Source organism: Equus asinus, chromosome 24 (genome assembly GCF_041296235.1).
Source record: "Equus asinus isolate D_3611 breed Donkey chromosome 24, EquAss-T2T_v2, whole genome shotgun sequence".
In the NCBI taxonomy this organism is placed as follows: Eukaryota; Metazoa; Chordata; class Mammalia; order Perissodactyla; family Equidae; genus Equus; species Equus asinus.
In genome coordinates this window covers 43454125-43481748 of record NC_091813.1, presented here as the reverse complement: position 1 = coordinate 43481748, position 27624 = coordinate 43454125, and the positions used below count along the sequence as shown (strand labels likewise).

The 27624-nt window shown below is 43.3% G+C and overlaps 1 protein-coding gene across 7 annotated transcripts in view; it reads right to left on the bottom strand.

Moving 5' to 3' along the window:
- Positions 1-27624, bottom strand: part of SOBP (sine oculis binding protein homolog) — a 171789-nt gene that overhangs the window by 56455 nt on the left and 87710 nt on the right. For 6 of the 7 annotated variants that reach the window (XR_011497867.1, XR_011497868.1, XM_070496633.1 and 3 more), the window contains exon 5: positions 26115-26210. The exons of the other annotated variant lie outside the window; for it this stretch is intronic. Coding sequence is in view for 4 of the 6 variants with exons in the window: in XM_070496633.1 (XP_070352734.1) it covers positions 26115-26210 (96 nt within the window). In the remaining 2 variants the exon portion in view is untranslated. The remainder of the gene's footprint in view (positions 1-26114; positions 26211-27624) is intronic. 7 annotated transcript variants of the gene reach the window in all.

Sequence of the window (27624 nt, the reverse complement as noted above, 5' to 3'; positions counted from 1 at the left end):
GAACCGCTAATCTGGACAAGTATTTTTGTCTTGGGCCCAGGCTTAGGAGGACCATTGAGAAGCTCTAAATATTGATTCTCTGCAGCAAAAATGAAAGGTTAGTGGCCACAGCCCTGACCCCTGGCTGAGATGGAGGAAGTTGCAGTAAAGCACACATCCGCCACTGAGCGTTCTGAGTTCCAGCACAGAGACAGCTCTGGGCCTCTGGACCATGGCTTTGCCAACTTGAGTGTACACCAGAGTCCCCTGGAGGACTTGTTAAAACATGGACTCCTGATATTTGTACACCAATGTTCATAGCAGCATTATGCACAACAAAGGGTGGAAACAGCCCAATAGCCTGTGTCCCTCAACAGATGAATGGACAAACAAAATATTGTGTGTACATACAATGGAATATTATGCGGCCATAAAAAGGAATGAGGTTCCGATACATGCTACAACCTTGAAAACATGCTAAGTGAAAGAAGCCAGACACAAACATCACATATTGTATGATTCCACTTGTACAAAATGTCTAGAACAGGCATATTCATAGTGAGAGAAAGCAGATTAGAGGTTATCAGGGGCTGGGGTAGTGAGGAGAGGGGAGTGAAGAGTTATTGCTTAATGGTTATAGAGTTTCTGTTTGGGTGATGAAAAGGTTTTGGAAGCAGATAGTGGCGATGGTTGCACAATTTTGTGAATGCCACTAAATTATACACTTAAGTGGTTAAAATGGCAAATGTTTTATTATATATATTTTACAATATAAAAAAGTGCTTTTGAACCCACAGATTCTGGGGCTCCATCTTCAGAGTTTATGATTCAGTACGTCTCGGATGGAGCCCGAGAACCTGCGTCTCTAATAAGTTTCCATCATTGGTGCTGATGCTGCTGATCTGGGGACCACATTTTGAAACCATTGCTCTAAGCCCACAGAGAGGCTGAGCAAACCCTTCAGCCTCTCTTCTCATCTTGCTCTGCTTTGGTGATTGTCTAGAAGAGCTCAAACTTCTGTGCATTCTAGCAATGTCAACACACGCTGGAAACACATAACAAAAACAGCTGCATTCTGGCCAGCTTGAGGTATCGGTCCTGCCCTGTGGTTTTCTTCCTCTTTTTTTTCTCACTCAGTTTTGAGCTGCCATTGACCGTAGGAATGCCAATAATTACACCCACTTCAGCAGGGCAGAAACAGGTGCAAATCAGAATTGGGGGTGAGTGAATGAAGTCACCCTCCAGGCCTCATCCTCAGAAATCTAGCCCCCCCAAATCCAAATTCACCACATTAGCAGTGAATTATTTTCTTTCTTTCTTTTTTTGAGGAAGATTAGCCCTGAGCTAACATCCGTGCCCATCTTCCTCTACTTTATATGTGGGACACCTACGACAGCATGGCTTGCCAAGCGGTGCCATGTCCACACCCAGGATCGGAACCGGCGAACCCCGGGCAGCTGAAGCGGAATGTGTGCACTTAACCGCTGCGCCACCGGGCCGGCCCCAAATTATTTTCTAATAACACTTAGAAAAGTGCTTGCTGCTTAAAGTTTCAAAAGAACTTGTGTGCCAGGGTTCCTGATATTGATCTGGGCAAGATATTCATACGGGGCATAGAGGACGTAATGCATATGTCTCATTTGGGGTCTGGTAAACTGCTGAAGAGCTCGTGTTTCTGCGATTCTCTTTTTTGACATTCTTGGGTTCACCTCAAGTTCACTGGTTTTCCCGATGGTATTACTTAACTTCTTCAAATTTAATATATTTTTATTCCTGCTCATTTGAGTGTTGTATTTCCACACATGCATGCTTAATTAAACAAAGTGCTCTGGACATTTTCCCTACAGAGGTAACACTGCGCAGCTTCTTCACCCGGAAAGAACAGCATCCTCGTCACCACTGTGGAGGAGCCTGCCATCAATGGCTGACACGCAAATATCCATGGCAACACAGGTGAACCCAATGCCTGGCCAGGCCGGACGTCACATGGAGCGGGTCCTCCCACGGGGCTGAGGGGAGGTGACAGCTTTTACTCAGCCAGCAGATAGAGTGTTGGTTCTTTTCTATTTGCAGGGCTGTCATGTTTAAATACGAAAATGCTGCTTATAGCCAAATGTTAGTGACAGCAGCCTGTGGCGCCTATCACGGTTTGCACTCTTACTCCTGCTAAAAATAGGCTTGCTTTCTCTGGATTCCTTCAAATTCCACATCTGCAGGAAGTTTTTGTTGCTGTTGCTGGCCCTTTTCTTTCTTTCCCAAAGATTATGGTTCTTTGGCTCCTCCAGGGCCCCCTCCTTTCTCCCCTCCCCTGGGGAACGCCACTCAGAATGATAACAGACACCCTCGGCTCAGACAGTCCCACAAAGCCCTCACATGGGTTCTCAGTTCTTATCTTAAACCTCTGCCTTTGAACTCTTTGGGGAAGAGGGAACTGGGGCAGCTACAAGGGGCAGAATCATTTGACCTTCAGGAGGAAAAGATGGAGCGAGGTGGGATTGGCTGGGCAGGTTGAGAAGCCAAACTGAAGGGCAAGGCTTCTGTGTTTGGGACCCACTCAGCAGCCACACCTGCACCAGCCAAGCCAACAGCCTGCTCCCACCGCGTGCTGCGATAATTTTGTTTTTGAGGTATTAAATTCACACCCAGCAAATGGTAACTACGGTAATGATGCATTTTGAGCAAATGTTCAACTCCTCTCAAGGCGAGTGTTCAATTACCTTTATTATTCTCTCTCTCCCTCTCTCCTGCCCATCGGGTGTGCATGTGTGTGCGTGTGTGTATGAGAGAGGTAGAGAAAGAAAGATATGCTATGCGGAGGAGGGGGGATGGAGCAGATGGCAAAGTTGCTCTGGGTGTTTTCAGAACCAGCCAGATCTTTTTGGAACAGGACCTCAGCACCTTCAGATGCTCCAGGTGCTTCACAACACATTAGAATCACATGGGGAGATTCTTCTCTGGCCGCCACTCTCAGGGATTCTGATTCAGCTGGTCTGCAGTGGGTGGCGCCCCCCTGAGGGCTTGTGTGGCAGCCACATGGCCCCTGCCAGGACCTCCTGAGCAAAGGTCACACACTGGCTCATGGATCCGTAGGCTGCTTAGACGTGCTGTGTCTTTCTTCCCCAGACCACCCTTCCTGACTCCCTGCGGCCTCTGTGGACCAGTCACTTCTGATACGCCCCCCTCTTAAGAAGCTAGCGAGGATTCTGGCTGTGAAACATCTTATAGGAGACAGTCCAGAGAGTTACTACGGCTCCTTCTCCCCCAGAAAGGAAGATGGGCCAGCTCTGCAGTCCTGGCCCTGCTGTCTCGCTCTGGGGGACCCCAGGCAGCTCCAGACCAAATGAGCCCCGTGGGAAGGAAGAATCCGCCTCATTCTGCTCCCAGCTCTTCCCAAGGGCCTGGACTTGCTGGGTGCCTGACAGAGGCCGCAGTGTTGAGTGCTTTCTCAGAGTTCTCCCAGGGCTCACAACATAGGTGGCCTCCAACCGGGAGAGCAGATGTGACGACTAAGAAGAGGTGCCTGTGAGTGAATTCCTATCAAGTGAGCCCTCTGTGAGCCCCAACTTGGCTTATGGAAATTGGGAGATTTGTGTTTATGGTAGGAGGATCCTCAGAGAACCAGAAGCCCTTGGTCAAAGCGCGCCAGATAATCAAGACCTGAGGACACGCAGGTAGCATTTTAAGCTCATGAGCCCATTGCCCAATCCTAACTTAGTGCTTCCCTCCCAGTTTAGTCTTCCCCAGGGATAGTGATGATCTGGGGGGGGTGCAGGGGTCCCCAGAACTTCTGTCCTCCTTCCACCTGGGATTCCTAATGCCTAATGGAGCCAGTAGGCAAGAGCAGCCGGCTCACTGGGGCTGCTAACACCACGTGCTACTCCAGCCTGAAAACTCCTCAGGATCAAGCAGAGAGGTCCTGGGGGATGGATCAGCTACCAAGGGGTTAAATGCAAACTCTGCACTACAAGGGGATTTACGACAAAGAATCTCAGCATTGTGCTCCGCAGTGGCTCTGTAACCTCTCTCTACCACCCATAGACACCAACGCACTCTTGGGATTTGCTCAGGAATAGGATGTGTAGCCTAACAGGCTACACCTTGGGGCTTTTCCTGTCTATAAGAGCAATTACTACACAATGTAGTTTCCTTCAACAGCCTATGCACACCTCTCTAGAGTGGCGATCTTCAAGATGAGGTGGGGTCCCCCAGAGGGTGCAGAAATGATCCACTGAAGTAAGGGAAGAAAATAGCAGAACGTCTAATGTTTTTTCCCGGCGGGGTGTGTAATCAGAAACCTGCTGAGACCACGGGGCTGGGTGGCATAGTCTGGCCTCACTTTTCATGAAACACTGAAAGCAGCAGATTAGGGTGCGAATGGCTGGGGGCTGGGGCGGGGGGTGGGGAGGAGCGTGTTGGATGATACTCCCTAGGTTTTTCTTTGGGAAGGGGATGAAGAACAGATCAAAACTGATGGATGCCCTTTGTGTCTGTGTCAGCCCAAGGAGCTTTCTGATGCCAAATCTAACAGACCACCCGATTCCCTCTCCCTGATCGGATGTGGTCTGTTCCTCCTTGGGATCCCTCCTGGCACAAGGCACACGTCACTGTAATTTGTGACATCACTTGAATTCTTATTACGTTGTTCTAGGCTCCCAGCTCCCTGAGGGGGGTGTCTGTTAACTCATCTCCTGAAGACCTTGCTTATAGTATCTGATGGAGAACACTTGGAAACATAATCAAAGCTTTCATTTTAAAAGAGGTGACCGTGTCTATGGTGAGGTCACTGGGGACTAGACAGTGCTGCCCTGGCTTTGGATTCCACAGTCAATAAAAGCTCAAAAACAGCTTTTTTTTTTTTTTTTAAATATATTGGTTTCTTTTTAAATTTTTTTTAAAGATTTTATTTTTTCCTTTTTCTCCCCAAAGCCCCCAGTACATAGTTGTATATTCTTCATTGTGATTCCTTCTAGTTGTGGCATGTGGGACGCTGCCTCAGCGTGGTTTGATGAGCAGTGCCATGTCCGTGCCCAGGATTCGAACCAACGAAACACTGGGCCTCCTGCAGCAGAGCGCACAGACTTAACCACTCGGCCACGGGGCCAGCCTCTCAAAAACAGCTTTTAAGCTACTGTCAGTCCCCTGAATTATTTTTACCTAAAGACTTTTTAAAATCATTATTTATTATCACTGCCATTTCCATTTTAAAAAGGAAAAGAAAAATGGCAATTTAATACCACACAACTCAGAAAGACATAATCTCAGAAAGAAAACATTGTTCTTCCCCAAAAAGGACCAGGACTTTATGCCTCCATATGAAGTATCTAAACATTAGCATCCTCATTTTTCTCATTCATCATGCGCCAGTTCATTTAGGAACTTCTGAGGTGAAGGGAAGCAACAACATAAACATTCCAACCAAATCACTGACAGCATTTTGTTCCCCTGGGTGATCAAGGGAGAGACAAGCCCAGTTCTAGACAAAACTATGATATATATATAAGACGTAAAATATTTGTCCCACCTTCTTCTTCATCGGTCTTTCCTGCCTCTTGGTTATCTGTCCTTCTTTCATGGCCCTGATCCTAGGCAAGTGAAACTCAAAATGTCAATCCTTACATATAAGGCTTTCATACTTTAGATAGCATTAAAAACCCAAAGAAAATAATCTCTAATGGTGGAATTTCAGGCAAGCGGGTGGCCTATCCCTTCCACATGAGTAGCTCTTCAAATCATAGTATATTCATGGCTACAAACCAATCCACCTCTCTGTAGAGCTGGCCCTATAATGAGGTCCAAAGCTCCAGCAGCCATTAGGACCCTAGACTGACACAGGGTCTCATGCCTGGTCAGAGGGCAAAGCTCTCTACAGAACCCTATGAACTGCTGATATGGTTAATTCTATCATTCAAACTAAAAACAATGTTATATCCAGAAAACACGATTATTTTAACTATATACACAGACACAATTGAGAAACCCGACCTCAAGCCACATACTGCCCACACGATCAACTCTCTTTGAGTTCTTCAGCACTAATTTTTTCCCATTGCTTATTCAGTTTGTCAACTGCTACAATAGGTCCCAAGTGCTTAAGAAAAACTAGAAGAGAAATTATTAAATGAAAAAATTACATTAATTTTTTCTGCTGCAATGCCAGTATTTGACATCAGCAGCAGAACACAACGGTCCAGCTGGAGGTGCACCAGTGTTCCCTGGGAGCTTAAGGATAACAGGCCAGAATATTTTACATTGGGCCTCTCCCAGAAATTCCCTGTGGCCATAGACGTGATCCTTTAAGTTAGTCCACTTCCTGTCGTGCAATAAATTGTCACCAATTGCCTGAAAAAAAAGTCAGGACACATGATCTGACCGATGTCTGTTCTGCCGTGGGTGGGGTGTGTAAGGCAGACTGGGGAGTATAGCAGGAGCCCCAGGTCATCTCAGTGATTTATAGTGACAACAGGCAGAACATCTGACACCAGGTGTCCAGGAACAGGTACAGTAGCCATATCAATAACATCACCCAGAGCATGACCGCAGGACTGGACGTAAGGTCAAATGCTCAGCAGCCCCAGTCCCCTGTCACACAACCTTCTCCCCGGTCCCCTTTCTTGGTATGGACAACAGACTCTGTCCCCAGACTATGAGAAACCCAAGGCCTCCCAGTCAGCCATGTGCTTAGCTCCCTCACCAGTTCAAAGTACGTGGGAGGGAGGGGCTGGTGATAAGCCCCAAGTTGGGCACCACTGTAGGCAGCTACTTTGAAGTCGTGGGGCAGGGCTGGGAGGGCCCTGACTACCCTTCCCACTACACACGGTCATCTGCCTGAGCAGAGGGAGGCCAGGTGAGTCCAGCATCTCCTGGTCCTGCAGGCAGACAGCAGGGGGGTGGATCCTGGTGCAGGCCCTGCCGACCCCATCCTCGCCCCTGCCCAGCCTGTGGACCCCCACCCCCGTCCCACGCGGCTGGGCCACCTCCCCTTAGGTGAGGCAGGAACCATTCTCTCCCTTCCAGGGATTAAATAATGAAGCCCAAATTCCAGGCACCAGAGGCAGTTAGGGATTTAGTTTCCTATTAGCTGCCTTATCTTTTCTTCCTAAACTGGAGCCCTACAACTCAGCCATCAAATACGCAGCGGCAGTAAAGCAGAGGGCTGAACTTCCCGAGGGGCTGCGTTCTCTCGATGCTGTGTCCCCATCGCCGCTGCACACCCACCTTGCTCCACCCCACCTTGCTCCTTGCAGAGACTGCCAGGGAGATCCTCTCTCAGCCGTGGGTAAGACTTCTATCTGTTGTCCACGATAAGTTTCTCAATGGCTGTGAAAGAGATTCCGGCAGTGGGGGAAGGAGTGTGGAGTGTGAATGTGTTGTGGGCTCGTGTCCTGTAAAGATAAGGAGCCCACTGAAGCAGGCCCAGATTTGCAGGATAAAAATCTATCATATCCTCGCTTCTCAAATTTCAATATGTACACGAACCCCCAGGGGATCTCGTGAAAATGCAGCTTCTGATTCAGGATATCTGGGCGGGGCCTGGGAATCCACATTCCTTCCACCATCCAGGTGGAGTCCGCCCTGCTGGGGGTGGGCCACATTTTGAGTAGTGAGGGCTCTAGGCAACTTGGGGTTGGAGGGTCAGCCCACAGTCAAGGGGACCATATTTTCTGAACCCCAAACCAGGCCTATGGTCTGAGGAAGCATTTGGGTTTGCTTCCTGGAGCCACAGACAGTCTGGGAGCCGCACCAGGATGCTGAAGCTTCGCCCTTCCTGGGACGTTCTCAGAGACTGGGGGCAGTGGTTCTCAGACTCAGCTGCTGGGGACCCACTGTGTGCCTGTAAGCTAGACCAGCTGAAGCTGCTACTGCAATCAAACCACTTTTGTTTTCTCCCAGACCACTGGGGAGAAATGGCAATGCACTGATTTTGCAATTTTATGTTTTTCTCCTACGTACTTTCCTCAGCTTCAGTTAGAAGCCTTCAAGATTTAGCTACGGCAGGATAATCTCTGGTAAGAGAGGGCAGCTAAGTGAGCAAGAGGCAGCGACTCCTGAGCGTCACCACCTCTGGGGGCCCCCCACTTCAGCCCTGCTGGCCCCGCATGGGTCTGTAGATGCAGCTGCCTGGTCAAGCGTCAGCCGTCCTTTGACTTGCTTTATTCCCACTTTATTCTTTATATCCCATAAAGATATTACAGTATATAATATGTGAGAACACAAGGGAAATGTACCCAGAGAATACAGGAAGCACAAAGGCTGCCTGGTGACAACAGGTCTGTTCAGCATAAAAAAGTGGAGGGGGATTTGAGCACGGGGGATAAGCAGGCAGAGAGGGGAAAGAAGGAAGTGCAGGAGGGGAAGATGGCTCTGGACTGACGGGTGACTGGAACCTGTGGGGAAATGTGGCCTGGGAGACATCCCTCAGGGCAGGTGGCTGATGAACTTTTGTGATCGGAAGTGTCATATTTAAGCTTTTCACAGTACTGTGATATAAAAGCGCTCGCTGACTCGAACCTTCAGTGAAACCTGCTGCATGCACAAACACCAGAGTCTGGCTCAGCGATCTAAAATATCGAACTCGCAGGTCCCAACTGTTGGCGTAATTGGCAGGCCTGGGTCCAGACACTGGACCCAACTTCAGGGCCAGCTTGCAGGGTGTTATTATACCACACATCACTAGGGGGCGCCCTCAGAGGCATAGTGTAGTAAAGAGCCTGCCTGTCCACTGCCCTCACCCTTCCTGGTTTCCAAGGGAAGGAGGTGGGAAGGGGAGAGATGTGGCAACGGGGGTGAGGGTGGAGGTGCAGGGTTGAGTTTAGAAATATGAGACACCAGTCTCTTTGAAAATGGAGTGGCCAGGTCTCCAGCTCAAGATGAGCAGGGAAATAAACTCATATCACAAGACAGAAACCACAGCACGCATAAACAAGAATTATCCAAATTCCGTAGGAAAGGACTTATCTCACAGACCAAGACGGCTGTATCTGCTAACAAGCATTCAAAGATGACAAAATCCACAAGCAAGCGGCAAAGGAATACTAATGAAAAGCCAGAAACGGCCAGTCTCACTTAGACAGCTCGATTATATATTTGCAAACCTGTTTATGACTTTATATTTCATATGTGTATTATAGATGGCAAAAGTTACTCCCAGGTCACACAATGGGGATTAAATAGGTCAATAATTCATGGTGTTCTCAAAAGAGTGACACTATTTCCAAATGCTGGGCACCTGAACTCATTTGAGGACCACTGATTTATGAAAACACACAATCTATGCAAAAGTGGGAAGGTTGAGCAATTCCGGGGACATGTGGTCAACACTCCAATAGCCAAGGTGCCTGTGTCTGCCTGTGGATATGATACCCCCCAACAAAGGATGCCCCCCAACACAGCCCTGAATCCCAGCCCAGCAAATAAGGAAAACCCATGGCAATCCAATTGGCTCCATCCAAACTGATTTTCTTACCCTCCAGTTTTTAAGGAATTATTACAGGTGTTGGGGGTTGGGGGCACTCTAGGCCCCCAAAGCATGAGACCCACAGGTACCCTCTGCCTTCTGGCCCTGCTTTCCCTCTGGGTATCTCACATCTCTGGGCGAAGGGGACTGGTGAGGCCATACCAGCTTGACGCATCTCTCTAGGCATAGAGGTTTCCTTCATGCTCCTATGGCACTTTGTTCAGGCTTCTATTACATGGTACTTAAACTGCTTTTGAAACAGTTTTCCACTGTTTTAAAAGCCAGACCTGGCATGTCTGTAAACATCAGTTCATATTCCTGGAATAAATCTTTTTTGTGTTCCATCCTACTACCCACAGGGGTACAGATGGCATGTTTTATGTGGCGGCCACTATTTACAATTCAACCCCAAGGAGGCTCATGAGATGCCACAAATGGAGCCCACACAGGAAGACAGCCCCCTGGGCAGAGACATTTGTCCCCACAGGACAGGCGTGCCAGGAAAGGACACACCCTGAAAGTACACGGGGGTGCCTCTGCGGCTGACACACATCCTCCGTCCGGGGCCAGAGGGGTCCTGGGCATCCCCGAGAGGCACATGGAGAGGCAGGCTTTGCCCAAGTGACGGTGGGGCGTGCGCGGCCAGTGGCTGCAAGGAGGGAAAACAGCACACAAAATGCCCCAAACTGGCTGTAGAGTTAAAAACATCAACAAAGCAAATCCTTCCCTCCCAAGAAGGCTCACCACATTCATTTGCATGTTCATGAGCATCTGCTGGCTGAGTATCAATGTATCCTTCTTTCTAATCTGATGGACAGCCATTAATCACAGTAGATTTGACCTTGTCAGGACCTCAATGAGTGGATAAAGAAGCAGGGTTTTTTGTGAGGGCGGAGGGGGGAAAGGCGAGAAGAATCACTCTACTTTGAAGAATAATCTGAAGAAGCCACCGCCGCCTCTGTCTCAGACTAAGATAGCATTTGCCGAAAATGTCAACAGATTGCTCCTTGAGTTGGAGTTGTGCAGACATCAAAAGCTTATTTTAACAGGGCATTTTGCTTAAAATCGCTTGGTTGGTTTAGGCATTTAGAATGTCTCTGACTATATAATTTAGATTAAGAGGTTCTTGTTGAGTTTTACTGATTTAGCATAAATCAGAAGGCCATCGTGGAATAGACCCCTTCACATAACCAAAGCCTCGAGGCCATTAATATAGTAAAATTTGTGCTTTGCGTTGCATTTTTAGTGGGTTCTTTTTTCTTTCTTTCTTTCCCTTTTTCTTTTTCTTTTTTTTTTTTTTTTAACGCGGCTTAGTTGCTATGCGGAGGCTTAGCGCTCCAGCGTGGGGATCAGTTCCAGCCTTTGGTTTGATCTGAAACAAGCCAAGCAATTTGCCCGAATGTGATTTCCAAAGGTTTTCCTGTTTTCCCATTTCTCTCATCAGGAGACTGAAGGAAGCTGAAAAGCTCGTCACTATTTGGGTTCAAATAATGCTGGCCTGATTTTCTCAAGTATTTAGCATGATTCAATAGACAGAGTTCAGATGGACGGCCACTGCTCCTCTGAGACCTTGCAATAGTTCTCAAGACAGGACCCAGTCTCAGGAAGCTAATTTTAAAAGGCAAATTACTTATACTTGCAGATAAAGCCTTTTTCTTCCATTTTTACTTTTCTTTCAGTCTTTCTTTTTCACTTTCTCTCTCCATATCATATTGACTAGATGTGACTTAAAAAGTTAATGGTAATTGCTCTCATCTTAATCTAGCAAAGAGAGAGAGAAATGAGTCCAATTTGCAGAGCTGAGCGCAGGTCATTACAGGTGTGTTATATTAGTGTATTCATGAGCCCCCTGGGACAGGCAGGCTGAGCGATCCAATAACTTTCTTAATGTGTAATTACACAGCATCGGACTATAATTGATTAATTGAAAAGAGAATGTAGGCAGATGTGAGGGCAAGACTTCTGCTGCTCATTAAATGAATATGTCCTTGCTTCTCTTTAATAAGTTAAGTGGAACTACTCAAAAGCAATTAAGTCAGTAGTGAAATTCATTAAATTTTAAGTAATTATTGGTATTAAATTCTGTAATAAAATTTAAGACTTGCATAGTTCTATTTCAAAAGGAAGTATGAGAATTCTATGGGGCCAATTTAGCAGAATGAGGGTTCCAGAGAAAACTACATCTTGGACCCACTGATATTTTGTGTGAAAATCACCTGAGAGAGAGAGGCAGATGGAAAGGGGGACAGGGGACATTCTAGAAGGTCTGCTCACCATCCTAGACCAGCCAGAGTGAGTGTCTCCCTTAAACCGAGGAATGTAGTAGAGCTTCCAGAGTAATTCTCTCATTTAAAATCTTAAATAGTTCAAAAAGAATGAAAAAAATATACATCTTTTAATATAATGCCTTAAGTACTACATTTGATACCTACTCTAGTAGCTAAATTCAAACATAAACATGAATATGGAGAGTTGAATGCAATTTGGAGAAAATTCTTTCCAGACTGTATTCTCTCATTTGGGAAACAACCCTGGGCTGGTGGGGTTGGGAGAGAGGATGGGGTTTGCCACAGTTTAGGGAGGGGGCCACACGTAGTTCTCAGAGCCGGTGGGTAGTTTCTACACCTTCTGCCACTATTCATTCTGCCTAGGAAACTGGACAACTCAGAACTGTGTCAGAGAGGAACTCAACTCAGCCAACGCTGCCGCATTCCAGACATTCCTGACGACTCCTAGACACAGGAGAGACCTTGGAGTCTGAGCCGCTGTGGGAAAATGCCAATAGGGAGCCACACCAGCATGGGCTGTTCATTCATTCATATACTATTTCTTCAGCACCTATTCAAAGCCTTTATTAAGATGAGCTTATATAGTTATGTCTATATCTATATAGTATATAAATAATATAAAGTAAATGTATAAAGAACTTATAAAAACTAAGGGTGGAATTCTGTAAAAATGTAGTCCATTTTGTACCCATCCAAGATGATCTGTGCCCTGCACATAGTAGGCACTCAGTGAAAGCTTGCTGAATGAATGATGGAAGGAATTGATGATGTGGGCTTTGAGGAAAGCGGGACAGTGTGTGGCACTCGCATAAAGTTCTCTACTTAATTTAAGGAAACACTTAAGAAATGTTAAGCCTTGGCCAGGATAAGCCAAAGAGATGGGAATGGTAGCAGCTGAGACTGAAGGGAAACTGATTCCAGAACCTTTCTCTCTTCCCAGGTTTCTGCCCCAACCATCAGCATCCTTAACAGTCCTGTCATTTCCTTCTTGCAATAGAAAACTTAAAATGGAAACCCATGTATTGGCATCTTTTTTTTTTAAACAGTAGATTCAATCACATTTTTTTTAAACTTGTGCTTCCAAATCTAAAAATAACGTTGTAAGGTTTGTTTCACAATCTAACAAAGTGATTGTACTTTCATTGTTTGCTGGGGCCAACACTTTGATGACATGAGAGCCAGTCTCCTGGATGCCAGACTTCGGGGCTGCTGGTTCTGGGAAGTACCTCTCCCACCACGTGCCCCATGAGAGGCGTCCCCACTGCCGACTGACCAGACACAGAGTGAGTAGGGACATAGGAGATTCCTGCCCTTCCCTGAAGGAGGAGAGAAAAGCAGTTTATGTATACTCTAACTCCTGCTGGAAGAAAAAAATTCCAATCCTCATACACACTGTAATTTTAGAAAGCATCACAAAAGCTAAAACTAAATTGGACTAAATAGGTATATTAGGCTCAGAAAGAAAAAAAAATCAGAGCATACAGAAAAACATTAGGTCTCATTTTCTGTTTGTCTATTTTTCTGCTGTAATGGGCAATTTATGGTCCCACAGCTCATTTTAATCTTGAACATGACCTTGATAATCTGGGTAGGGGCAGCCCAACTATTTCAAAGAGGAGTTCTTACCAAGAGAGATGCTCTCCAGCTTTCTCATGTTCACTAAATGACATTTTGCTCACATTATTTTGGATGTTTGTTTCTTTGTTTTTCATTTTTACAGCTGTAACAGGTACCAAGGGTATTCCACAGAGCTAAGTCAGACCAAAGGGAAAACTGATTTATCAGATCAATAATTAAGTGCCTAACTGATATATTCCAAAACTGATCAGCATATGAACAAAGCAGATGGCCAAGAAGTGGGTAAGGTGTTTACTTCCAAAAGAAAAGTGGAATTTTAAATGGTCAGGTAATTAGAATAATTAGGGAATATGGGATTATAGGAAATTTAATTTGGGGGATTAACTAGCAAACCCTTTTTTGTGTGAGACTTCTTCCTCACCCCACCCCCAAATCATTTTATATTTGTCTAACGTTCTATCTTAGTAAACGCAGCAAATTCAGTCAGACATTTTCTCTTTGATGAAGATCTTGATGATCTTTAGGGTCATTACTGGATGCATACCAGTTCTCCTTCTAGAGTCCTCACCTATGCATGGTGTAAAGAATAAACTAAGTCTACACGATCAAAAGCTATGTATTGTAAGACTTTTCCCTTTGCTTTCAAAAAGCAAGGATTGTGAATACTTGTGTGTGTTTTATTTATTAGCATTTCCTTATTTCTCTTAAAAGATGAGTACAAAAGAGAGATTTTATTCCCTTTATTAGTTACCTTTTACTGAGTGCTTATTATAGGCCAAGCACTGCATGTATTATGTCCTTTAGCTTTTACAGCAACCCTAAATGGTGTATCCAGCTATTATTCCTGTTTTACAGATGCAGAAGCTGACCTTCCCAAGGCCACAGAGTGAGTGACTCACATAGCCTGGAAGGGGACCGAGTCAGTGATTCCAGGGCGCATACCCTACATGGCCCCTGTGCTGTCTTCTGAGAGAAGGGGTTATTGCACTCTTGGTCATGGAGATTCGGTCCCTCTGTAAATAATCCCAATTTAAGAACCTTTTTCTCCTAGTTTGTATTTTTCCAGTCTAAATCACACTGATCCATGAATCATTCTGGATCACAAAGATCTTAAACTTCAGCGTCTTGCTCCTACTTTGATCTTTTTCCCATTGCACACAACCAGCAACTTAATTAAGACTGTTATCCAACATCTAAATTTACAAGAAAATTGGCTTGAGATAAAATCTTTGCCAGTTACTTATATATTAACATTGTCATAAGAACTTGACGACCAATATTTTTGGGACAGTCATTTGCAGTCTCTTTCTCGCCTTCCCAGCTATGAGCAGCCTTTGTCCTCATTGCACTGTGCCTGGACCCTTCTAACTGCCTTCCAGGCATCTCCCACTCCCATCCTCCAACCTGGGAAAGCACTGCTTTCATAACAGTACTTTCTTGTCAGGAACCTAATACAGATCTCCAGAGCCGAAAGCACCGAGTGTAAAATTAGCGGCTTGGCTTTCACTGTTTTTATTATCTGACCACAACCTACAGAGTTACCTCTATTCTCACCACTCCCAAAAGGATGCCAGGCCAGGCAGTCTCTCAACTGGTCCCCCAAGTACTCGCTGCTCACCTCCTTCACCATCATTCCGCCCACAGTCTTCTCTTTCTCTGGGACCCCATCCATTCCCCACCCACCCTCCAAGGCCCAGTCCAGGACCCCCCTCCTCTGAGGATCTAATCCTGATGACTCTCTTCCGCACTAAATGACCCTTTATTTCCTTCTTGCACACATAAAACTTTAATATTTCTATTCTGTAATCATCATACCACCCCATCTGGCACCTTACTCTACACCGGAGTTTCGTTGTTCATAGAAGCACAGTTTGTAAACGCCTTATGAGAAGGCTCCACATTTTATACTTTGCACTGTAACACATGACTTCTAAGCACAGCACTGGGAAGACAGTAGGCACTCAATCAATGCATGTCAGTTAAAAGACAAATGTCTTTAAATTCCAGGTCATATACACACCCCATAACCACCTACTCTCATATTAATTCCACTTCTTGAGATATGTTCATGACACTAAATACCCAGATTTTCAAAAAGGTCTTAAATCTTTATAGACATTGCATTGCATTATAGCCATTGTTTTCATGCAGTGTATACCAAAGATAAATTAGAGATATAAGACACTATTCAGACCAAATAAACCAGAGAGAATATATCCCTCAAGAAAAGGTCTTTTGGGTTTGAATTATCAAGACTGACTTTCTCCACTGATGCAGCTCAATTTTCAGCTTGGCTGATTTGATGACAGTCAGAACATTGTTTAAAAATCAAAATGCTAAGGAGAAAGAAAAATAAAAATTTCATTACAACTTTATTTTTCCATGTTATTTATTTTTCTGTATTCATATGTAAACATCAAATTGTTATTAAAAAAATACTGCATAAATGATCGAGATGCATTAAATGCCATAGGCTCATAGCACTTTTGTAATGCTCTAGTTTATTTTCATTTTCCTTTATATACACAACCACATTTCTACATAGGATATATAAATTTGCCTTCACATGTTGTAATTTATATGTGTATATATGCAATGATGTTGCATACTTTCAAAATTCAAGCTCTCTGAAAAATATATAAATATTTCTCTAAGCCAAAAATGGTGTTTAATTCCCTGGGAATGCCCTTACACATTTATCAGACAATTTAGAAGTTAAAAACACCACTGATGGAAATGGTTATATAATGGAGGCCCCCAAAGTATTTCACATATCATAATAATCTGGACACTTTTCATGGGAAAGCCTTTACCCTAGCACATTTAAATATTGCCTCCTTTCCCATCTCAGGCTTTGAGACTTAAAAATGTTTACATGGTTTTTCCCCTCCTTGTTCATACAAATAAGTGTATAACAGATCCGGCTGCAATATCAGAATCAGATTCAAATTTTCCATTCAAAGGAAACCAAACTATATGGAGACCTGAACGCTACAGAACCGCAGAGTATTTCACATAGTTAAGTTTAGGGTATAACTTAACCTATACAAGTTGATATCCTCCATGTGGATTAAAAAATTCTGAAGTGGAGGAAATGTATTGATGTGTGCTTTTTTTTCTGTACACTGGGATCCTCCCTAAGAGATGACAGTGATGGTGATGATGATGGATTAGCGCATCCTAATTTATAAAAAACAAACTTTATCCTAATGAAATCTATAGCTTGTTCTATCAAGAGAGAAAAAGAAATCATTGCTACACTACCAACGTAGCTTCATGAATTTTCAAGAGAAATCTTGATGGATATGCAAACCAAAGTAGAACAGTAAGCAATTTTCTGGATAATTAAGGCAAGAGTACTGCTTATTATTTTAAACCTGGCTTGGGGTATGTCTTAACTGGTTCAACATTTCACTTTGGAAGAATGAACAAAGCTACCTATCAGCTCCACTGGAGGGAAAGTATACAGCAGTAAGATGCTCAGCCAAAACAACCACAGGCCAACCCTCCATTCCACCCCGTCAGTGGCCAATCCACAATCCAGAACCAACTATAAAGATTTCATTTTTACCTGCACTTGAACCAGGGGAATATGGTGTTGCACGCATTCATTTGACAATTATTGACTACCAACCACTACAGTTCATTGAATCTTTATCACCACTGATTGTTAAGATGTCATTATTTTAAATCACTAGGGAAAAATACCGCCAATTTAAAGATCCCATTTCTGAGATTTTAAAATGTTATGGGGGAAAAGTGCATCTTGGGATCCACGAAATATGGTATGGGCCAACCATAGTTCTCAAGGTTACAGCAAGGAACAAGACAAAGCTCCTGCCTCTTAGCAGAAGGGAGCCTCATCTGGAATGAAAAGAGGATCTCTCAAGTCCTGGTTGTCTGTGGCTATGCAGTAGGGAGGACGGGCTGGGAGAGAGCCCTCCAGGAAAGCCTGACACCTCAGACCAGAAGAGTAGGAAATGTACAAATGTACAAAGTACAAAAGACACTTCAAGCCAAATGCAATGAGAAAATACATTATTTTAAAGACTTGTTTGCCTGAACCTGCTATTTGCAGCTTAATCATTGGCTTCTATCTTCCTTCTTCCCTTTTAAAATTCCCTCTCTGCCGTTCCTCATCACCTCCACATCCCCATCTCCAATTTCTTGCCTCTTTTATTACTCACATATGTCTTTCTTCTCAACTCCAAATATTTTTATACCCTTTCCCTTTTCCTCCCAAGAGACTTTCGTTAGCTTGTTCTTCTAGCCATAAAGCAAGCACATGACTGAATTTGATTAATATTAGTTCTGGCTGGTTACTTCTGCAATTTTATATTGATAATTGATATCCTATCTGATTTTCTGGTTTTGCTTGATATATGACCTAGAGTTTCCGTGAAGCCATCAGAGGCGAATTCTCTTTGGTATTTTAGGTAAATTGTTCAGTTCTAGCAATTAAAACAATGAGGGAAAATATGACTGACGCCTGACTCCAGCATGCTACTTGATGGCCAGAAGTCTCGAAGGAAATAGATCACTTCATTCCGAGGAAAACAACCATACCAAATCAAAAGAGGTCTAGCCTTTTTCAAACGGCCTTACTAAACAAAATTCTCAAAAGAAGACTTAGCACTTATCATACATAATTTATTGCTGTCCGATTAAAAAAATAATATACTCAAATGCTTATATCACATTGAAAAATATATTTTCTACAGTCTACCAAATTAAAAAATATATCCTTTGGTTCCTTCCTCCACAATTTATTACGCATTGGGAATTCTCAAACACTGACATGACTTTCTGAATAAACTCTGCTTCCTAATATTCCCAGAGATGTTCTTTCTGGCTTCAGAATTCTACCAAAGAATTGATACTATAAATTAGCTAGGAAGAGTGATTCAGAATTAACTTCTTAATTCCTTCATCTCACAAACATAGATTGAACCCCTTCTCTAGCCCTGGGGTGGAAGGATGGATCGGACCTGGTCCCTATCCTGAGAAGGCAGCAGTGTGTGTTGACCTGAGCACGTCAGAGAGATATGGTCAATCCTCGCTTCTGGGCCTGCTCACTGAATCCCCTCTCCTCCCCATGGGCAAGAAACACAACATCTCTGAATTTTAATTTCCCCATCTGTAAAATGGAAATAACAATTTCTACTTAGCAAAGTTATTGAGAATAAAGAGTCTAAAAAAGGGTCTATAAAGACCAAGCACAGTGATGGGACATTGGAGGCACTCTACAAAATACGATTTCTTGTCTCCTTCCCTTAGCAGGCTTATCAGAGGCCCATCCATTTGCTACTGTAGATATTTCCATGTGTAAATTACACTTTTTTCTTTGCTTTGCATTTTTTTCTTAGTTGTATACTTCTAAGATTAACAATTTTATTATTAAATGGTAGGGCAAGATGAGGGAGTCTTGGATCATGTAGAGTGTTCCTTGAGAGTTATACTTAAAAAAAGAGAAAAAAAAGCTCAGCTCTAAGAATTATCTTCATAATGTATCTTGTCCCTCTCACTGTTCACAAGGAAATTTTGTGACTTTTGCACACAAATGTGCGTACTCAAGACTTTTAGACAATCTATTGCTAGAAAATTTGGTCAAGTGGTATTCTGTGATGCACTTGAAAGTAAGCAACATTGGAAGAAACAATCATAATCATAATCACAACAACATTGATTAAGTGCCAACTGTTTGCCAAATATTGTTCTAAGCACCTTATGGGTATTCATCTATTTAGACCTCACACCAATCCTACTGGATAGATACTATTGTCCTCATTTTTACAGACAAGGACATGGACACAGAGAGATTCAGTGATGTGCCCAAGGTCACACAGCCAGTAGGTGGAGTGGTAGAGATTCCTGAATATGAACCAAATAGTCTGGCTCAAAAGTCCAACCTCCTTACTACAACAGCATACTATTCTTTGGAAGTTTTGTATTCTTCAAAAAAGTATTCCAACATCAAAGTACCTCACAAATCAGCAACATCTGCTATGCAGTCAACAGGCATCTCTAGTGCCCTCGGCATAGTCAAGTGGGTGGATGCTCAAGGCTTTCTCTGAAGTTCTTTGTCCTAAATTAAAATATTACATATGGACTTCTATCCAAACCAATTGGGAAGAGACTCTAGTTAGAGAATAACAGCAAGTACTCCCAGTACCTACCTTAAGATTTTTTTTAAGCTAATACCACCAACTAGCTCCATTTTATTAGTAATAGGGCTATCGCTTATTGAACTTCTACTGTGTGCCAGGCATACTAAGTGCTTCATATACATGTTCTTGGTTACTCCCCAAAACGACTCTATGAAGTAGGTACTGTATTTATCCTCATTTTATTGATAAAGACACTGAGGCTCAGGGCAAGCAAGAAACTTGCCCAGGTTCCACAGCCGGCATGTCTGCAAAGCAGGGATCGGGACATCCACTCTTATCCACCACACCAGTGTCTCCCTTGGAGAACACATGGTCCTCGATAGCTCTCTCTGGCTCCAGGAACCACTATGATGTACTAGAAGCCAGCATGAAAACCAAACCATTATGCCTCTGAGCTATTTGTGCAATGGCCTGAAACTAGAAAGGCAAAGAATTCTGTGCCTTGGAAAAGGGAGCTTGCTGGGGACCAACGGTCTCCAATCAAATCAATGGTCTCTAACCCCAAGAAAAGTCCGAAGACCAGGGCAGAAGCTGGGGAACTCTAGTCCTCCCCCAGATGGCTTCTCCTCCAAATAAAGAAACTAAGAAGAGAGAGTTAAAATAGGGTTTGCTTGGGTGGGAGCTGAAGGGAGATGGTCTACACTGGTACAGAGGGTCTTTGTACAGGAGAAGAAGGCTCTGAACCACGAGACCATGGCAGCAATGGAAGCCAAGAAGCTGAAAAGAGAGAGAACAGCAGACCCAGCTGGAGAGCAGGGTGAAACAAGAGGACAGATGTAAACAGAAATGTGCAGGCGAAACAGGACAGCTCCAGCAGAATCCACTCCTACCGCCTGTGTTAAAGACTAGATGATTTTGCTGGAGAGCATAATTGTGCCCCCTCTATTGGAATGGCCCCTTGTTTAGTCTAATACTGGTCCTTTTCCTTCTACAAAGTTCTATTTTTCTAAAACGTAGTTCAAAAAACTTTAAGAGCACAGGAGTAGCCCCAGACTAAAGGGATCCGGAGAGTGGGTGGAAAAAATGGTGGGATAGGACAACTCTCTCTAGACAGCAACCAGCCCCTGGGGTTTTCTGGGTCATTTTGCACCTTTGGGGCTTTTACAGTTAGTATTTCAGGAAACTGGCACACAGCGTACTATATATGTGTACATCATATGATATTTTATTTGATGTCATGCAAGTCCAAGCGTGTCACCATGAATTTTAATTCTCAGAGCCTTGCTGCTCAGCTGCAACGTCACAGAAACTGTGTAAATTCAAGTTGAGCTGGGGCACGAATCTGGCTTTCTGTTCAACCAATAGTGTTCATGGGAGGGTCTTTGGTCAGTTATACCTCTTTTGAAAAGCCTATCAAGTTTCAAGTGAAACGTGGCAGTTTCTATCACCCCTTTGGGGGTTCTCATTAAGTCTCTATGATCTAGCAGGAAAGTCGTAGCAATAGTTAGTATCTGACAGCAATCGAGAAATTTCCCCTCATTACTGTGATGAGGCCAACATGTACTGGTGCACTGGGCTGGGTTGCAAAGAGATCTAATCTTATTGTTAAATAAATACATTTAAAACTAGGGGCCTGAGAGCAGAGAAGACTCAACCATCAGTGGTGTTGTGCTGTGTCTTTCACCTTAAGGGCTTTTTAAACTGGATCTGATCGTCCAAGCCTTACAAGGCTGTGCTGAGTAGAGGGGAAGAGTGCACTGTGTAACCAAGAGTCTTTTATGTATACATAGTCCCAAGGTTCCAATTCCCAATCTAATCAGTGTCAATGGATTCTCTCTAGCCAGAGAAGTAGAGTACTAAAGTCTTCACAAACAAACAAACATAAAAGCACATTTGTTTCGTAATACTCCTGCAGAATAAAAGGGTGGGGTGGGTAGAGGGTAAAGGGATAGATGTAGTAAGATTAATAGTTGATCATTGTTGAAGCTGGGTGATAAGTATATGGGGTTCATTATGACTCTCACTACTTTTGTGTATGTTAGAAATTTTCCATAGTAATTTTTTTTAATCTATAGAAGTACTAGGAATTTCCATGAAGCAGATCTACTAAAGGCCAGACTTGATAGGAGGGTGTCAGTTATTGAGACCTCTGCAAATGGGCCACCTGCCAGCTCACCCTGTATCCTTCAGGTACTCTATGCTCCAGCCAACTTAGATGCCAACTGAGGTATGGTTCACCTGGCCTGTACCTTCCCACCTCCTTGCCTTTTCCCATGCTACTTCCTTCCACTTGGAATGCCCCCTTCCCTTACACCCAGCTCTGACCTATCAAAATCCAACCCATGTAAGGCCTAGACCGAAGGTATCCTTCTTTGTTAAGTCTCTAATGACTGCATGGAAATTCTCTCTTCTTCCTTGTACTCTAGAACTTTGCTAGTGCTCTCCTAGGGCACAGCTCACTGTGTAATGATAACAATCATGAGACTAAGAAGAATCATAATAATAGCAGCTAATAGGTACTGAATGTTACTACATATCAGGCACTTTAAATAGGTCATCACTTTCAATCCTTACAATATCCTCTGAGGTTATTACCTTTTATTATCATAGTTTACAGGTGAAGATCTGAAGCTCGGAGGGGTCCAAGAGGTAAAACAGGGATATAAGGTGATGTGATGCCAGCTGTATCACCATAAACTTTACACCTTTGTGCCTATGATCCTTACCTAAACCACCAGAGTGACATAGTATAAATTAAAGTCAAGCTGGGGCAAAATTCTAACCTTCAGGAAGACCTGAGAACCCACATTCCCAACGACAACCATACTGTATATGCCTATTCTTCCTACTGAATTGTGAGCCCCCACAGGAAAGGGACTATGTCTTTTTCTATTTTGTGTCCCCTCCAAGCGCTGTCTAGTACAATGCCTTCTAGAAGATGCTCAATAATGTCTTGTTAATTGAACACTGCATTAATACAGAGCAGCTCTGCCTAAGGCCTAGGTCCAACTCTCATAATCCACCTGTCTGCCTCCAAGAGGAAATGAGATGAACACATCAGCCCACAGAAGAGCTGCCTAAGCACCTCTCCTCCCACCATCTCTGTTCACAAGGCCACAACACTAAAATAGTTTTCCTCTTCTCCCTACAGTGGCATTGTAAGTGACCAGAAAGAATTCTTCCCCAATGCTATTTTTATTTAGCCTCCCAGCTGCGGGCCCCTCTCCCTCCCTCTGCAAACCCCCACCTCTAGCAGCCTGAAGAAAAGCCAAAGGGAGTCAGACTTTGTCTACATGATGACCTGGGACTCTGGAACCGAGGAAGACAGGCTGATTCTCCCCCAAGTTTCCTTTCTCTTATTTCCCCTTTCAGACTTCCTAAACCTGGTTTCTTTCCAACCAGATTACACTACTTTATTTGCTGCTCTTCTTTGACTCTATTGTGACCTTCCTCCTGAATACAGTGATGTTCTCTGGACGGGCCCTAAGAACGCTTGGGGAGAAGGCTCAACTGACTTCAGTTCCTTCCCCCAAACCCTCTCAATATTCCTCTTCTTCTAGCTTTTGGTCTTTCCCCCTCCAAGGACCCAGCTCATGCTATATTTCTGCAAGGTCTTACTCCCAGCCTGCTTTCAAGGACTGAGAAAGTACTGGCTGATAAGCAGGTGTGAGCTCATAATGTGACTAAGGTCCTCTCACACTAGTCCTTTACCCAACTCCCACCATCGATACTGAGCATTTTCATAGGGGAAATCAGAAGGCCTTTTAGTTCCAAAAGAATGAGGCAATAGCAGTAAAGGGACCAGCAATGGAGTTGGAATTTGGGGCAAGGGTTAGTTGCCCATGGCTGGCTCTAAATGTTCCTTCTTCTGGGCTCTCATAAGTCATGTTGCTGTAGTGTTACCATGATGTGTATTTCCTGTGTTTTCTTCTATTGAAAGTTATTTGCTTTGGTCATAAATTTAGATATGCCAACAAAATACCCTGGGGCGGGGGGATGTGTGTGAGTGTGTGTGTGCGTGTGTACATACCTATCTGTGAAGAGGTAGACAGGGCCACCTTGAATTGTGATATATCAAATAGTACTCAAGTTTTATCTAATGTCACTCATCTTGACAGCCTTGCATTTTCAAAATTAATAGAAAGCATAAGGAAACTGCTGCAAAATCACCAACCAAAGGATTTTGGCCACCAAACTAAATATCTAGTCATCTGTGTTGTACATTGTGTGAAGGCACAGATCACAGTTTGGGATTTAAACGGAAAAATCAATACCCTACAGGAAATCTACAGTCGCACGGCAGATTTTTCTATCAGCCAATGCTTTCTTTGTCAGTGCCTTCTGATTACACGACTTGTGTATTCCAGGCATCGATTTTACTTTGCTTTTGTGTAGGTTACTTAATATTCCTCCCTCTTCCAAGAATCAGAGGCTGGGGGTGTGGGGGGAGGGCAGAGACAATCAACAGTCAGTAATAAAGTCAGAAGCAATGTCTTGTCTGCCTGGACAGGGCACGTTCTGTCACACCTGTGATCCAAGGGGTTAGCCTGCCAGTCATGTGTCCTCATTACCTGGGAGCCTAGAAGTAAACGCGCCCTCAATGCTTTCTCCCTAGAGCCAGCAGCATCCCTTACAAGACTCCCCCAGTCTCTAAACCCACCACTGCTCTCGCTGCAGCGAACCACACAAGATGGCAGACCACCCTTAAGCTAAGAAAGCACTTTGGAGCAGAGCTTGCCATCTTCTCTCACGGAGTCTTCTAAAATTTGCTCTAAGCTGCGCTAAGAAAACTCCAAGGACTTCCTATTTCTCTCTTAAGAATGAACAAGCCTCTGTCACATAGAAGCATAACTTCTCAGGGCTTCATAACCAGCCAAACACCATCGCTTCTCTTGCAGCTGAAAAAAATTAAATTTCTCTTTGGAGAAATAAGCTTTCTCGGTTTTTCTCTTTTATCACAAGAAAGTATGCTGACCAAAATAAAGCATTTCTAACAGTGACTAGAAGGACAAAGATTGTACCAATCTCTCAAAACTACTGCCAACCCAATATTGTGTTTAAGCACAACAATGACTCATCATATATTTTCTCTAAAGACAGCTGGAAAAAGATGTTCACATATACGTTTTACTTCCTCCAGTGCAAAGTGACCCCAGACAAGACTCAAGTATGTTCACTTTTCCAATAAATAGAAAAAAAAATCGAACATGGCATATTTCTTTTAACAATTTCTCTAAAAAGAAGTGAGCTATTCCCAAAAGCATTTTGATACCAAAACATAGCATAAATGGCCTCTACGGTCTTCTGCTGGATAACCATAGTTATGGAGTGAAACCTTAAAACAGAAACGAATGGAAAGGTTTTCCCCAAAATAGGTAATGCTAGCAGGCCTGGAAGTTTAAAAGCCCAAAGATAAAATATAAGGTGAGTTAAATTTTTAGAGAAAAAATTGCATTCATCAGCGGCAAATGTGCCTGTGGATGGGTTGGTCAAGGAGCTACACCCAGAATGAGTGGTGCTATTGTAACCGTGCAGCCTGTGGAGCGGGAGAAGAAGTTTCTTGCCGCCAACATCTAGCTACTGCGGCTAGAATGGGTAAGAACTGTATTTTTCTCACTTCTCCTGCTCTTTGGATTCTTTGTTTTTAAGGAACAGTTGGTATCAAAGCTAAGTCCAAAGACTGTTACATGTGGGATTTCCTAACGCAGAGACCTGGCAGAGCTGGACTGTACTCGACCAAAAAGCTAAACAGAAAGGAGACTACCTCAAAATGTAGCAACTGAGCATCCTCATTCCCTTTCAGTGTTTTCATTGAGTTGGAGCAAATGTTTTGCTTTAATGCAATTGAAAAGAAAAGAACATTTAGGGACAACATCGCTAGATCCCTCATAAAGTTTCATTTTCAAAAGCAATGTTTGAATCTCTAAATAAATGACAATTCATTCTCTGTTTACTTTAGGTAAACAGAAAACGCATTGCGGAGCACTCATTTTCAAAAGCTAATCAAGAACATTAGGTCCCAAGAGACTCATTTAATAGAAATATAATAGGCATTCCTGCTTGCTTTTCATCTCGTCTCGTTGTAAATGCTAAAATGAACAGCAGATTAACCCTCGTTGGAACAGAGTCCTGTCACAGCTGATATGCTCTCTCTCACGACTCGTAAACATCCCCGCATCCTGTCGCTGCTTTGACTTCTTCCACAGAGGAGAGATGAAAATGCCTGATTGAGTTTGGCAAGAAAGTGTAGGAATACTTGAATTCTAAAGGGAGTACTGCGTGTCAACTCCGCTATCTTTCCTAGTAGAACAAAATATTACCATGTCGTCTCTTAAAATAGTGTACAATTAGGAAGCGGGGGGCAGGGTGGTGATTGTTGAGGTTTTTTTCCAAGCTACATATATCAACTGTCTTTCTCTGTATTTTTAACTTTACTAGCCATTCTCCAAATGGATGCTTATAAACTACGATACAAACCAAGCTAATAAAGACAGGGCCATTCAAGCTCTATAATCAGATATAAAAGAGGTGCAAACAATTTGAGATTGTATAATTAATATTCAGTGATATCAGAATCAGCATTTAGAACTCTATACAGAAAAACTATAATACTTCATAAATTATGTAATAATGAACAAACCCTTTCAAAAACTGTTTTCACTGTGCTAAAGTAACATTCTAGACTTGTTGTAAGTATGTTATTCTTACAAGTAGTTCGCAGTTATTCTTGAAGGCAAGCCTTGGAGTTTCCTTAGCATAGTGCTGCTGGGGGAAATTTTCAGCATGTCCATCTTCATCTCTAGCCTGAAGGGAAATATAATGGCCTATTTAGGGACTTACAAATAATGGAAGAAAAAAAAAGCTAAAAGCATAACAGCTCAGATCATTAAACAAACGGGAATCCAGAAATAACAACATCATTAAGAAGTTTGTTTAAATACGCAGTACGCCTTTTAGATATCAAAATTTGGGATTTATTTTTCTTTGCATAGTTTAGTTTGAACACGCAAATTCATTGTGGTGTAATATTTTAAATGATACGAAGCAAAAACCAAAATCGAATAATTTTGTTGGAAATGACCACCACTTTAGTCTTCCAGCGACTTTCGGTGCACATTTCAGATTATATGACATACATACGTGTTTAAACTTTTTGGCATGCTTAAGCAATCTCTAGATAATGCACTTTTAAAAAATTCTAATAGCAAGGCCATAAGAAAAGCAATTTGCATAGTTATATTTTGCATTGTAATACTATTAGAGATAAACTGATTCCCCTCAATTTTTAAATAAAGATCTGAAAGGAGCAATGATCTAGTAAGAACAATGACTCTTCAATCAAATGCAGTAAAAAAAAATAGATTTAATTAAGAAGCTGCATTAAAAGTTACTGGTTATTTTGATCTACACTGTTAATTAAGAAAGCTGAAGTTTAAATGGAGACATTAACAGAACCCATTAGCAATACCGCTTGCATAGTCTTCTCTTTCTAATCTCCATCGGTTTCTGGTTTGGAGTTGGAGAGAAGGGAGAGGTAGGTGAAAGGAAGCGTGTCCGGAGCACACTCATTAAACCATTCATTTGGGTGACACTTGCACTCCGCTCTGCTCTCATCTCATCTTAGCCCTAACTGCTCTCTCTTTCCTGGCCTCCTGAAATTCACAGCTGAGCTGTCTCCCTCACATATGGCTTGCATATAATTATGCATATTCCATTTTGCACTGCATTAAAATGATGAGCTCCTGGCTCCCTGCCAGCTGATTTTAAAAAGCCCAAGTGAAGTAGGAAAAAGGAGAGAAACACAGGGAGAGCCGCACAGGAAGCAGCAGGTAGTTCTGTCTGCTGTCTCTTTAGATAAAATGTATGTCTGGCACCAGGGGAACAGCTGAGAACTACCTGTTGTGATGTATGGATCGAGGGGGAGAAAACAATGAGCATACGTCTGTGGCATAGCAATGACAGCGCTTATGTATTGTTTCTCCTTTAATGGAGTGAGACCTGCCCGCCGACAAGTGTCACTCAGAGCTCCTCGGCTAGACTGGGGATTGTCATTTTAGAACGGAATCCATATTTTGTACGTTTTAGAATGTATCGCTTGTCTTTCGATAAAGGCTTCTGCTACTTAATGCAGGGAGGGAACTGGATGGAATTTGGAAGCGGAACGTCATGGGCAGTAATATCTGGGTTACAAGAAGTTTGTGGGAGAAGAGATTGCTCT